General features: G+C 65.3%; 1 protein-coding gene across 1 annotated transcript in view; it reads right to left on the bottom strand.

Annotated features, from left to right (window-relative positions):
• Window positions 1-4,632: 4,632 nt before the first annotated feature.
• The window catches only part of COL7A1 (collagen type VII alpha 1 chain), a 33,267-nt gene continuing 27,263 nt past the window's right edge, over window positions 4,633-10,636 (bottom strand). The window contains exons 108-120 of the mRNA XM_087744068.1: window positions 10,460-10,513; window positions 10,321-10,383; window positions 10,169-10,231; window positions 9,765-9,881; window positions 9,340-9,417; window positions 9,206-9,259; window positions 8,949-8,997; window positions 8,822-8,869; window positions 8,293-8,382; window positions 7,876-7,926; window positions 7,439-7,558; window positions 6,540-6,719; window positions 4,633-6,398 (exon numbers count right to left, since the gene is read on the bottom strand). Coding sequence (XP_087600194.1) covers window positions 6,349-6,398; window positions 6,540-6,719; window positions 7,439-7,558; window positions 7,876-7,926; window positions 8,293-8,382; window positions 8,822-8,869; window positions 8,949-8,997; window positions 9,206-9,259; window positions 9,340-9,417; window positions 9,765-9,881; window positions 10,169-10,231; window positions 10,321-10,383; window positions 10,460-10,513 — 1,017 coding nt within the window. The 3' untranslated portion in view covers window positions 4,633-6,348. The remainder of the gene's footprint in view (window positions 6,399-6,539; window positions 6,720-7,438; window positions 7,559-7,875; window positions 7,927-8,292; window positions 8,383-8,821; window positions 8,870-8,948; window positions 8,998-9,205; window positions 9,260-9,339; window positions 9,418-9,764; window positions 9,882-10,168; window positions 10,232-10,320; window positions 10,384-10,459; window positions 10,514-10,636) is intronic.

The raw sequence follows: 10,636 nt of genomic DNA, 5'->3' as shown, positions 1-10,636 counted from the left end.
CGCCGGCGCCGCCCGCCGCACTGCGCAGGCGCGGCCCCGCCCCCCCGACGTGGCTCCCGGCTGCCCGGGGGTGTGGCGCGGAGCGGTGACTGACAGAAGGAGGGGGCGGGGACCGAGCGGGAAGGACGCGGTCTGATTGGCGGAGGGGCGGGGGCGGGGCTAGGAGGGGTTCCGGGGCTGGGGTCGGCACTGGGACCACTGGGATTGCGGGGGGTGTACTGGGCCTGAGGGACCGTGGGGCTGGGGAGGGCGCTGAGCCCGGGGCGGGAGGCACTGGTACCAGGGGACACACCGGAGGAGACACAGCATGGGGGGGGGGGGACACCGGGACTGGGAGGGGGCACTGGGATCGCTGGGGGGACACTGGGCAGGGGGCCGCCTTGGGGGCGGCAGGGGAAGGGCGGACTGGGGCCCCGGGGAGCGCGGGGGACACCGGGGCCGGAGCAGGGGGTCACACTGGCACTCGGGGCGGGGGGAGATGGGGTTATGGGGCAGGGCAGGGGAAAGGGGAGATGCTGGCAGGGGCTCAGTGCCCCTGGGATGAGGGGAGAAGCCCCTCCTGGGGACAGGCGGTTGTCACCTGGACTGCCTGTCCTTCAGCGTCCCTGCTGTGACACACCATCACTGGCAGCTCCTCCTGTGCCCCGTGTCCCCACTGCCACCGCCACCCCATCCTGCACTCTGCACCCGCAAGCCCTGGACCCAGCCCTGCGGCACCCACCCGCTGCAGCGGGGTGTCCCTGGGGTCCAGCGCTGCCCCGACATCGCCTGAACCCTTGGGACAGGCGGGGAAGGCAAAGGACCCGTTACCACCCCGCCGCCTCACCCCAACCCACCCGTCTGCTGGCACATCCCTTTGCCGGCTACCGAAATATGTCCCTGGGTCACCCTGATTTCTCCTGCCCCATTCCCAAAGCCAGTGCGGGGTCACCCCGATTTCTCCTGCCCCGTTCCCAAAGCCAGCACCTGCTCCAGGTCGAAGGGGCCGCACTCACCCTGCAGCAGGTAGTCCTCAAAGAGCATGGCTGTGTCCCCCACCAGCTCCAGCGGCTCCCCCGGCGGGCGTCCCCCGGCCTCTGCCTCGCTCGCGCCGCCCTGTACTTTGCACGGGGCGGCTGCGCTCTGCTCCGCGACGCTCTTATCTCCCAGCCTCGCCGAAGACGGCGGCTACGGCAGCGCAACGCGACGTCCCCGTTGGCCCAGAGCTGCTGCGGGCACCCTGGGCTAGGGGCCGGCCCCGCTGTCAATGCAAGGGGTGACACCCCTCATTTGGGGCTTAATGAGCTTTGTTCCCCAGCCTGGGACGTGACCCACTGCAGCTCTGGGGAGAGGGAACACAAAACGGGGTGGAGAGGGATGCAAGACCAGTATAAACCACAACAAGTCGTGTTCAATGCCACTTTTTATTGCACACACTCGCCACCACCAGTTTCCAGGCTGAGCTGAGCTTCGGGGAGGATTTTTGTGTGCTGCAGCCATCCGGAGAGAGGCGGCACACGGGAAAGCCTGCCTGGCTGGATGCGGCCCCTCTGGAGACATCCCAGCAGCGGGTGAGCGAGGAGTGAAGCAGTGCACAGAAACCCCTGTGGCGCCCAGGGCTGGGACGCCTCCACGCTCCGGGGCTGGCCCCGGCGAAGGCAAACCCAGCTGTATCTTCTCCAGTGATGCCGAGGTGACAGTTATTAAACCAAATCCTCCCGTGGCTGCTGCTTGTGCCATGGGCGCCGGGACCAGGGGGACGAGGCGCTGTGTCCATGGTCCCCTGCGGTCACACCGGTGTCACCTCCGGAGGAGCCGTGCCCCAGCCGGGGAGGTTTATTTCCTGCGCCCCAGGCGGGCCATCAGCTCCGTGTTGGCAGCCGCCTTGGCCTGCAGCTCCTTCTCTCTGGCCAGGTCGAGCAATATTTTCAGTACTTGGGTGGGGACATCAAGTGACAGGGACACCTTTCGCACCTTTTTCCCAGCAGCAGGTCTCTTGGCGGCTGGGCTCGTTGGCCAGAGCAACGCTTTTCTTGCTGACTCCTCTAGCAGCAGCAGGCTGGCTTTGTCCGGGTGAGACCCTTCCCCAGAGCCACGGTCGCTCCTCCTCATTTCGGGGAGACCCAGCAGCATCTCGTTAGTGCCGGTGGTTTCCTGCCTTGTCAGCTTGCCTCCGTCCCCGGCTCCGGGGGCCAGCAGGAGCCGCTCCTGGCTTGGCCCCTTCCAGGCTCCCGCCGGCGCCCCGAGGACCACCAGGAAGGCAAGCAGCATCCTGCAGCGCAGCGCGGCTAGGAGCGCCTGCGGGGAGCACGCAGCCGGCGCTGAGCATCGCTCTGCGGCAGGCTGCCACAGCCCCGTGGCCCCCCAGGCAGGACATGTCCCAGCTGACCATGCCTGGCAGGGGGGCTCACCTCCCTTTTGGGGAGCCTTCTGTTTTCCACCCTGATTTTAACCTTTTTGCATTGCGGGGGGAGTTTTGGGGAGGCTGAAGGGGATGTGGGAAGCAGATCAGCTGGGTGTCCCCATCGTTTCCCACAGCCCCTGGCCAGACGCTGGCTGCCCCCTCCATTTCACACCCTCCAGCCCTTTACTGCCCAGGGGAAGGGACATTCCCACCCCAGGGGGGTGGCAGCGGGGGGACCGTGGCTGCTCCCCAGCCCAGACCTGCCCTTTGGCCGGGGAAGCGTGACATGCCCGGGGTTTCGGGGCCAGGCAGGCTGTGGGGCTTTCCTCCTCCCACGCCTTCCCCGGCAGATGCTGTCCCCCCACGAGGCTGCTGGGCTCTCTGGGACAAAAGCCACCCCACCGAGAGGGACATGAGCCACTTGGCCTAAAATACACAGCAGGTCGGTGGCAACGGAGTGACAAGGGCATGAGTCCGGCCACATGCACTGAGCTGTGCCGACCCTCAGCATCTTCCTCCGCCCCGGCCCCTGCCCTGGTGCCAGGAGGGCCTCAGGGGATGCGGGGTGCTGTGCCGTGGGGTGGGGATCAGCGCGAATACGGAGGCACCACCACACAAATCCTGCTGTATGGCTGCCTCTCCCCCAAATCAGTCACCCAGTGGGGTTTGCCCAGCTGGAAGGAGGGCAGTGAAAGGCATCCAGCCTCCTGCAACCCATCTCCGTGGTAAAACCCTTCGGGAAGTACCGGCCCAGGCAGCCGGAGGTGGTTTAACTAGCTGGGAAGAGAGTAATGAAAAGCATCCAATCCCCTGCAACCGCTTCCCAGCTAAACCCCCCCTGGAAAGCACCACCGAAGGGCGCAGCCTCACCATTTCCAGCAGGTCCTCGTCCCCCCGATGTGCAGGCAATGGTCCTGGGGTGCGGGGACCACAACCTGGGGGTTTGCCCCGCTCCCCGCTGAGCCCCGGCTCTTATCCTGCCCCCAGCTCCACCTCCGACCCGCGGAGGGGTGACGGCGACACGCGGCGGGGGGGGGGGGCACATGATGTTATTAATACATTTTGCCTAATAGCAGATGAAATCATCCTGGGTTGTGGGTGGGTGTTTGCCCCCTCAGCTCCATCCGCTGCGTTTGGAGGGGATTCCGGGAACCCAGGGCGGCTCAGGCGTAATTATTTCACGTCCGACTCACGAGATGGTTTTTATCCATCTAATTGAGCCTTCCTGCTCCTGTCAGCCCTGGTTAATCACTCAAGGAAGGGAGAAAACGCACGTGCATATCGCTGCTGGCCGGCAGCCGCGGCACTGGCAGCGAGTGCCAGCCTCCCTGGCGCTGTGCCGCACGAGGCTCCCAGGCGTCTCCCGGTGCCGGTTTGGCGCTGCTGTCCTGATGGACTCCCTGGCCCTGGCCAGCTGGGGGGCATCACTGGAGACACATCACCTCCCTGCCGTGCCAACCCCGGAGCACTGCTTGGGCCACTGGTTTGCAGCCAGCTGCACCAGTTCAACCAGGACACCACCGGTTTGCAGCCCACCTTCATCCAGTCCAACCAGGACACCACCGGTTTGCAGCTTACCTTCACCCAGTCCAACTGGGACAGCACTGGTTTGCAGCCCACCTTCACCCTGTCTAACTGGGACAGCACTGGTTTGCAGCCCACCTTCACCCAGTCCAACTGGGATGCCACTGGTTTGCAGCCCACCTTCACCCAGTCCAACCGCGATGTCGCTGGCTACAGCCCACCTTCACCCCATCTAACTGAGACGCTACTGGTTTGCAGCCCACCTCACCCTGTCTAACTGGGACACCACTAGTTTGCAGTCCACCTTCACCCTGTCTAACTGGGATGCCACTGGTTTGCAGCCCACCTTCACCCCATTTAACTGAGACACTACTGGTTCGCAGCCCACCTTCATCCTGTCTAACTGGGACACTACTGGTTTGCAGCCCACCTTCATCCTGTCTAACTGGGATGCCACTGGTTTGCAGCCCACCTTCACCCAGTCCAACCGCGATGTCGCTGGCTACAGCCCACCTTCACCCCATCTAACTGAGATGCTACTGGTTTGCAGCCCACTTCACCCTGTCTAACTGGGACACCACTAGTTTGCAGCCCACCTTCATCCAGTCCCGCTGGGATGTCACTGGTTTGCAGCCTACCTTCACCCAGTCCAACTGGGATGCCACTGGCTACAGCCCACCTTCACCCCATTTAACTGAGACACTACTGGTTTGCAGCCCACCTTCACCCAGTCTAACTGGGATGCCACTGGTTTGCAGCCCACCTGCACCAGTCCAGCCTGGCCCAGCCCCTCCGGCAGCTGCCTGCAGTGGGGAAGGTTTTTGCCCCAGAGATCCCCCCTTAGTGGCTGTGGGAGCACCCGGGGGCTCTCAGGCCAGGCAGGCACCGGCGTGAGATGAGTTGGTAGGTGCTCAGCTCAGAGGGCCGGCCAGGGCGAGGAGCAGGGTGTCTGGGGCTGGGGCTCAGACTGCTGGGGGTCTTGCCCGCCCCCGTGGCCACAGGGTGACCCATCCCACGCCAGCTGCCTCACAGCCTCCCTGGCAGTGGCAGGGAGAGGGAATAACACCGGCTCTGTTCCTCCTCCCGGGGTCAGCCAGGAACTCGCCCCCCGGGTTGTCAGAGCAGCCAAAATTAGCCGGCGGTGCTGATTCACCCAGTGCATCACGCAGCACCGCAGCCCCGCGTGCCGACACGTCACGGTCTGGCTGGGGGTTCATGGCCTGGCTTGCGTCAGCTGGGCACGCGCCGGGCATGGGGATGGGGCACTGGGGTCCCCAGGGGGTGAGGACCCCCAGCCGGCGCTGCTGGCCGGGAGCAGCTGGGAAGGGCAGCCCAGCTGGGGTGGGCAGGGGGCACGCTTGGCTCAAGAGCTGGCCCCAAACCCCAGGGGCATCTCCGCCGGCACGCCAAGAAGCGTGGCATCTCCCCATCAGCGCAGCTTTAATATCACAGACCCCCCCGCATTGGTACACATATACATTCGCTGTATACAGATATACACAGAGAGCAGCGGTACGTATGGGCGCCACAAAGCCCGCCCGGCAGCCCGCAGCCCCCCAGGCCCCGAGGCAATGGGGGGCACATCCCCGCTCGGCCCTGGGGCTGGGGGCAGGCAGGGGCTGCGGACCCCCGGGAGCTGACATCGCTTTCACGAAGCCTTTGAGAGCGAGCGTAGGCGAGCAGGAACCTCCTCTAACATAGCACCATCCTCAGGGTTTCCCCGGCGGGCCGGGGGGTGCAGGCGAGCACCCCCTGAATTAAAGACAGACGTGCTGCTGGCAGGGGTGTGAGCTGGAGGGTAGCGCACGGGGAACACCCCAGCCTCCCCCCGCAGGTCTTTGCCAAACCATCGCGGCTGCAAAAGGGGAACTGGGTCCCGGTTGAGGTTAAGGTGAAATTTATTCAGATGGAGCTGTTGCAGGGTGTAGGGTGAGGGACGCCGTGCAGGGAGGCACTGCCTGGCTGCGGGCAGCCTGTCCCAGCAGAGAGCAGGGAGCAGGGGGGTTTGGGGACCCGTGGGGGGGGCAGGGAAGGGGACGAGGGTGTTAGATGAGGGGACGGAGCCCAACCGTGCCAAGTCCCAGCTCTGTTCCCGGGCAGTTGGAGAGGGGGCACGGGGCCAAGCACCATCCTGTCAGCAGCAAATAAGTTAAAAATCAAACTGGGAACAGCCCAGGAAACCTGCGGGTGGGAAAGGGGGTTAAGAGCCTTGCGGGGGGGGATGGTTTCCCATTTGATACAAATTTCACCTTAACAGGCAATAAAACTGATATAAAAGGAAAAATCCATGAGCAGCAATAAGACACGTTAGAAATAGCACCAAGTTCCTGCTGGGGCTGTCGGGCACGCCGCCCCTGCCACCGCGGGCAGCCCAGCCCCAGCTGGGGCGGCAGCTGGGCCCCACCGCCGGGCAGCCCTGCCTGCCGAGACACTGCCCGTGCCTACACCTTTGGCTGCCCTCCCACCTTGCCGCCGGTAACGCCGCGGGCATCTGCGGAGAGAAGCGAAGCGGTGTCGGAGCCGAGGCAAGGACCAGCATCGCCCCCCCGGCTCTGCATCAGCCGAGCCCACGGCACCGGGTGGGGATGCTGCCAGACCTGCCGTGCCGGTTGCCATGCTGTGCCATGCCTACCTGCCCCTGGGTGCTGCCCGCAGCGCAGCTCGCACTCCTCCTTGCTGTCGAAGCGGTTGAGGTTGCCCCGGCAGCCACTGTAGACGAAGGGCCGGCACTCGGTGACTCTTTGGTTGTAGTACCACCGCAGCGTGTAGCTCTGGCAGTCCCCCTCATCTAGCGGCAGGCTGCAGGGCTCGGCTGCGGGGGCAAACGGCAATGGTGAGGGCAGGCAGGAGCCGGCAACACACTGGCGGTGGAGGCAGCCGGACCCGCTTGGCAGAGGAGGAGAAACCCCAGAAGGGGAAGGCAGGGAATGGCTCCCGGCTGAGTGCCAGCAGGGTTTGGCTGGAGGAGCCATCTCCATGCCCTGCCCAAGTGCTGGGAGTGAGGGCAGGAGACGCTGCTCCGGCCAAGCCCTCTCCCAGGGACAGGTCCCAGCAAAGGCTGGAGATAGAGCTGGGAGGGAGGTGGCACAGGGACGTGATGGCCACAGCATCCCTTGGAAGGGTACCGGAGGGATCCTCTGCATGCTGCTGCTGCCACTGGGGCTTCCCTGCTCTGCTGGGGGCTTCGAGATCCCCTCCTGTGGCTCATGACTGGGAGCAGAGGAAACCTGCTGGGGGCAGCAGGTCCCACCGGCCCAGCAAACCACCCGTCACTGCCGGTGACGGCTTTGGTGAGGGACACGGAGCACGAGGTCTGCACAGCGTGCGCGGCACAGTGCTGTGATGGGGAACGCGCACCCTGCCTGTGTGCCAGCGAGAGGGCTGCAAATCCCAAATCCCCCCAAGCCAAAGGGCACGGGGACACGTGCCAGGTGGGGTTGTGGAGCCATCACCCCAGCAAAGCCCGGGCAGCCCCACGGTCGCCCCTGGTGAGCTCCATCCTGGGTGCCAGGCAGGTGCAGGGAAGCTCACCGCCCATCACGGGCTGCTCCGAGCTGTCCATCTCTGGGACCTCATCGTAGTCCTCCTCCTCCCCGTACATGCTCTCATAGTCAAGGTCGTCGGTGTCGAGCATGACCCGCCTGTCCTGCCCTGGGAGACAGCACCAGGCGTAAGCAGCCCTCGCCTCCCCCCCCGTCCCCTCCATCCTGCTCCCCCCAGCCACGGCCCTGGCTCCGCACACGCCTGCACACACACAGCACACCCCTGTGCACGCCTGCACGCACACACACGTGTGCACACGCACTCCTTGCTGCCCTCTCCTCTTTAATTAAAGCTCCCTGGGACCGGCGGCACTGATGGATTACCCGTCAGTGCCTGCGAGCAGAGGGCAGGGACATGACCGGCCACACACACATGGAGCAGGGGAAAAGGGGGACGGGGACTAAAAGCACAGGGATGACACTCACCCTCCTCCTCCTCAGCATGTGACAACTTGAGCACAGGGACTGCATGAGCGCCTGCAAGGGGGAAGGACATGGTGCAGGCATCAGGGAGGAGGCGAGGGGGCCCAGGGTGCTTCACCCCTGCCTCCCGGTGGGAAACCACCCCTTGCAGGTGCAGAGCAGCCCAGTGCTGCCCCGGCACTGCTGCAGTGTGCTGGGGTACACGGCCAGTGATGGGGGACCTGGGGACATCCCCTCCTCTCTCTGCACCATAGACCGGGGCTCCCAGAGGAGGGACAGGCAGGAGGAGCTGCTTCCCAGTGAGACAGCACCCACTGGGAGCCCAGCAGGATGGGGATAGGGACGGGGATGATGATGGGCACAGGGAGGCACATGTGCCCATGGGGCCAGATCTTGTAGGTCCTCCAGGCTCTCCATCACCTGTTTGGCTGTGCTCCCTCTCCTGGCGGATGCTTCTTCCTCCTCCCTGGGCAGAGTGGAGGCTGCTCCTGGCCTGAGCCCCCCAGCCTCCTTGGAGAGAAAGCACCCACCTCATCCCAGCCCACCCCTTGCCCTTGTCCCTTCATCCCGCTCCTCCAGCCCACCCTCCCGTCCGGCAGTCCTGGCCTCTGCGAGCCCGCCTGCCCCAGCTCCGGCACCCGAGCACGGACGGGGCGCAGTCCCCGTGGTCCCTTCTCGATCGGGCAGACCCTGGCAGCGCTCGGACCCCATTGAAACCATCCCGAGCCAGCTGTCGCTGGGGATCCCTGCTGCGCCATCCCTGCTGCCACACACCATCCCTTCTCCCTGCCCACGGTCCCGTGCTGATGCCGGCCCTGACTGAGGGGGTCCTGGAGGGTCCCAGCCACCTCCAGCACCCCCAAAATTGATGGCACACCTCAGTGCCAGGACCCCTTCGGTGCCACATGTGTGGGGCAGGGGCAGGGGGGTAGGAAGGGAGAGTCGCAACCTGAGTGCTCACGTGAATCCAGGTGCTGCGGGAAGCGGCCGCCGCAGGCTGCGGGAGAGATGGGGTGGGGGGTCAGGGGCAGCGGGGGCCAGACCCCCGGCCCCAGGGCAGCGGTGGGGATGCTCACCACAGTGCTGGCTCATCTCCTGCCTGACGAAGGCGCGGATCTCCTCCTCCTGCCGGGCACATAGAGGGGCAAAGGACCCACGTTGCAAGAGGGGATGGTGCAATTAGAGGGGAGGAAAAACCCTTTCCCCAGGCCCCAGCAGAGCCCGGAGGTGGGGGAAGCCCACCATCAGTGGCAGTGGGATGGATCCGGCACCCCTTCCCACCCCAGTGACCTGAGCGCTGCGAGCCTGTGCCGGCTTGCTCCTGGCTCCTTACCATCATGCCCGGCTCCCCCTTCTCCCCACGGAGGCCCTGGGTGCCGGGACTGCCCTAGGGACAAGCAGAAGGGAGGTGGGAGGCTGGCCCCGGCTGGGGCTCGTCCAGGCAGGGCCAGGCACCCGCTCACCCACCTGCTCTCCTCTCTCGCCAGGGATGCCGGGCACGCCACGGGCCCCCGGCACCGACTGTCCAGGGGGGCCTCTCTCCCCCTGCAAAGGACACATGCTCAGGATCTGGCTGGTGGCTCTGGAGCCTCTCTGCTCTCCCCAGAGCCATGGATGTGCCGCTTTCCCCGTCTCTGCACCCCAGGGACGCCTGTGCAGGTAGGGATGGGGATGGGGATGGGTCCAGCCCAGACCCAGGACAAACAGGGTCCCAGCCCCCCAGGCTCCCATCCTCTGGGCAAGGGGACACAAGGGAGGACCCCAAAGCCAGCGAGCTGGCAGGGCAGGGACAGAGCTGAGACATGGCTCCTGATGCCACCAACCCCTCGCCCTCTCCGGGGACAGGACCCTCCCCTCCTCATGGCACCCGGTCACCTGTGGTGGGGACTCACCTTCTGGCCCTGCATACCCTCAGGACCTCGTGGCCCAACGTTCCCTGGGGGCCCGGGGGGACCAGCAGCACCGTCACTACCCCGGGGACCGGGGCCACCAATAATGCCCGGGGCACCCTGTGGGAGAGCAGAGGGTGAGGCTGGGGGTGTCGGAGCCCCCCGGCCCCAGAGCAGGTGCCATGGGCATTCTCCGACCCTGCCGCTGGGCATCCCTTAAGCACCAGCACCAATGGCTTCTTGTAAAGAGTGGGGATTTGTTGTCACTTATAGTTCAGTGCCATAATTTAGAGCAGCGCTGGATGGCTCTTCTGGGAGCATCTGGCTCTGATGCGCTTCTGACCAAGGCCAGATCCTGGTAAAAGCAACGCGGTGCAATGCAGACCGCCCCTGTCCAGCTCACTCACCCGGTCTCCTTTCTCCCCCTGGTCTCCTTTGGCTCCTTGCTGCCCATCGAATCCCCGGTCGCCCTGTGAAGAGGAAGGAACAGGCAGCCGGGGACAGGCAGCCGGGGGGCTGAAGTGCCAGCACAGCTTTTCCCAGCACCGCCCTGACCTACCTTGGGTCCCATGAGCCCCTCCTTCCCGGGGATGCCCGGTGGTCCGGACAAACCCAGCTCTCCCTGGGGGACAAAGCAGATGTCCATCAGCCACCAGCCACATGTTCCCATCCCACTCCAGTGTCAGCGCGATGCTTACCGGCTCGCCTTTCCTCCCCGGCAGCCCTGAGCGCCCTGGGATCCCTGGCTCTCCCTACAGCAGGCAGGAGAGAGGTAGGGCAGTCAGTCCTGAGCCCCTCAATGCTCACCCCAGAGCCGTGGGCAGAGGAGGGGACCCCATGCCCCAGCCGCAGGGCTGAGCTCTGGCCTCTGCCAT

This window comes from Nipponia nippon, unplaced genomic scaffold (genome assembly GCF_047370975.1).
Source record: "Nipponia nippon isolate SJK-2023a ecotype South Korea unplaced genomic scaffold, ASM4737097v1 scaffold_9, whole genome shotgun sequence".
NCBI classification, from domain to species: domain Eukaryota; kingdom Metazoa; phylum Chordata; class Aves; order Pelecaniformes; family Threskiornithidae; genus Nipponia; species Nipponia nippon.
The sequence above is the reverse complement of the archived record's forward strand: the minus strand, read 5'-3'. Positions and strand labels throughout refer to the sequence as shown.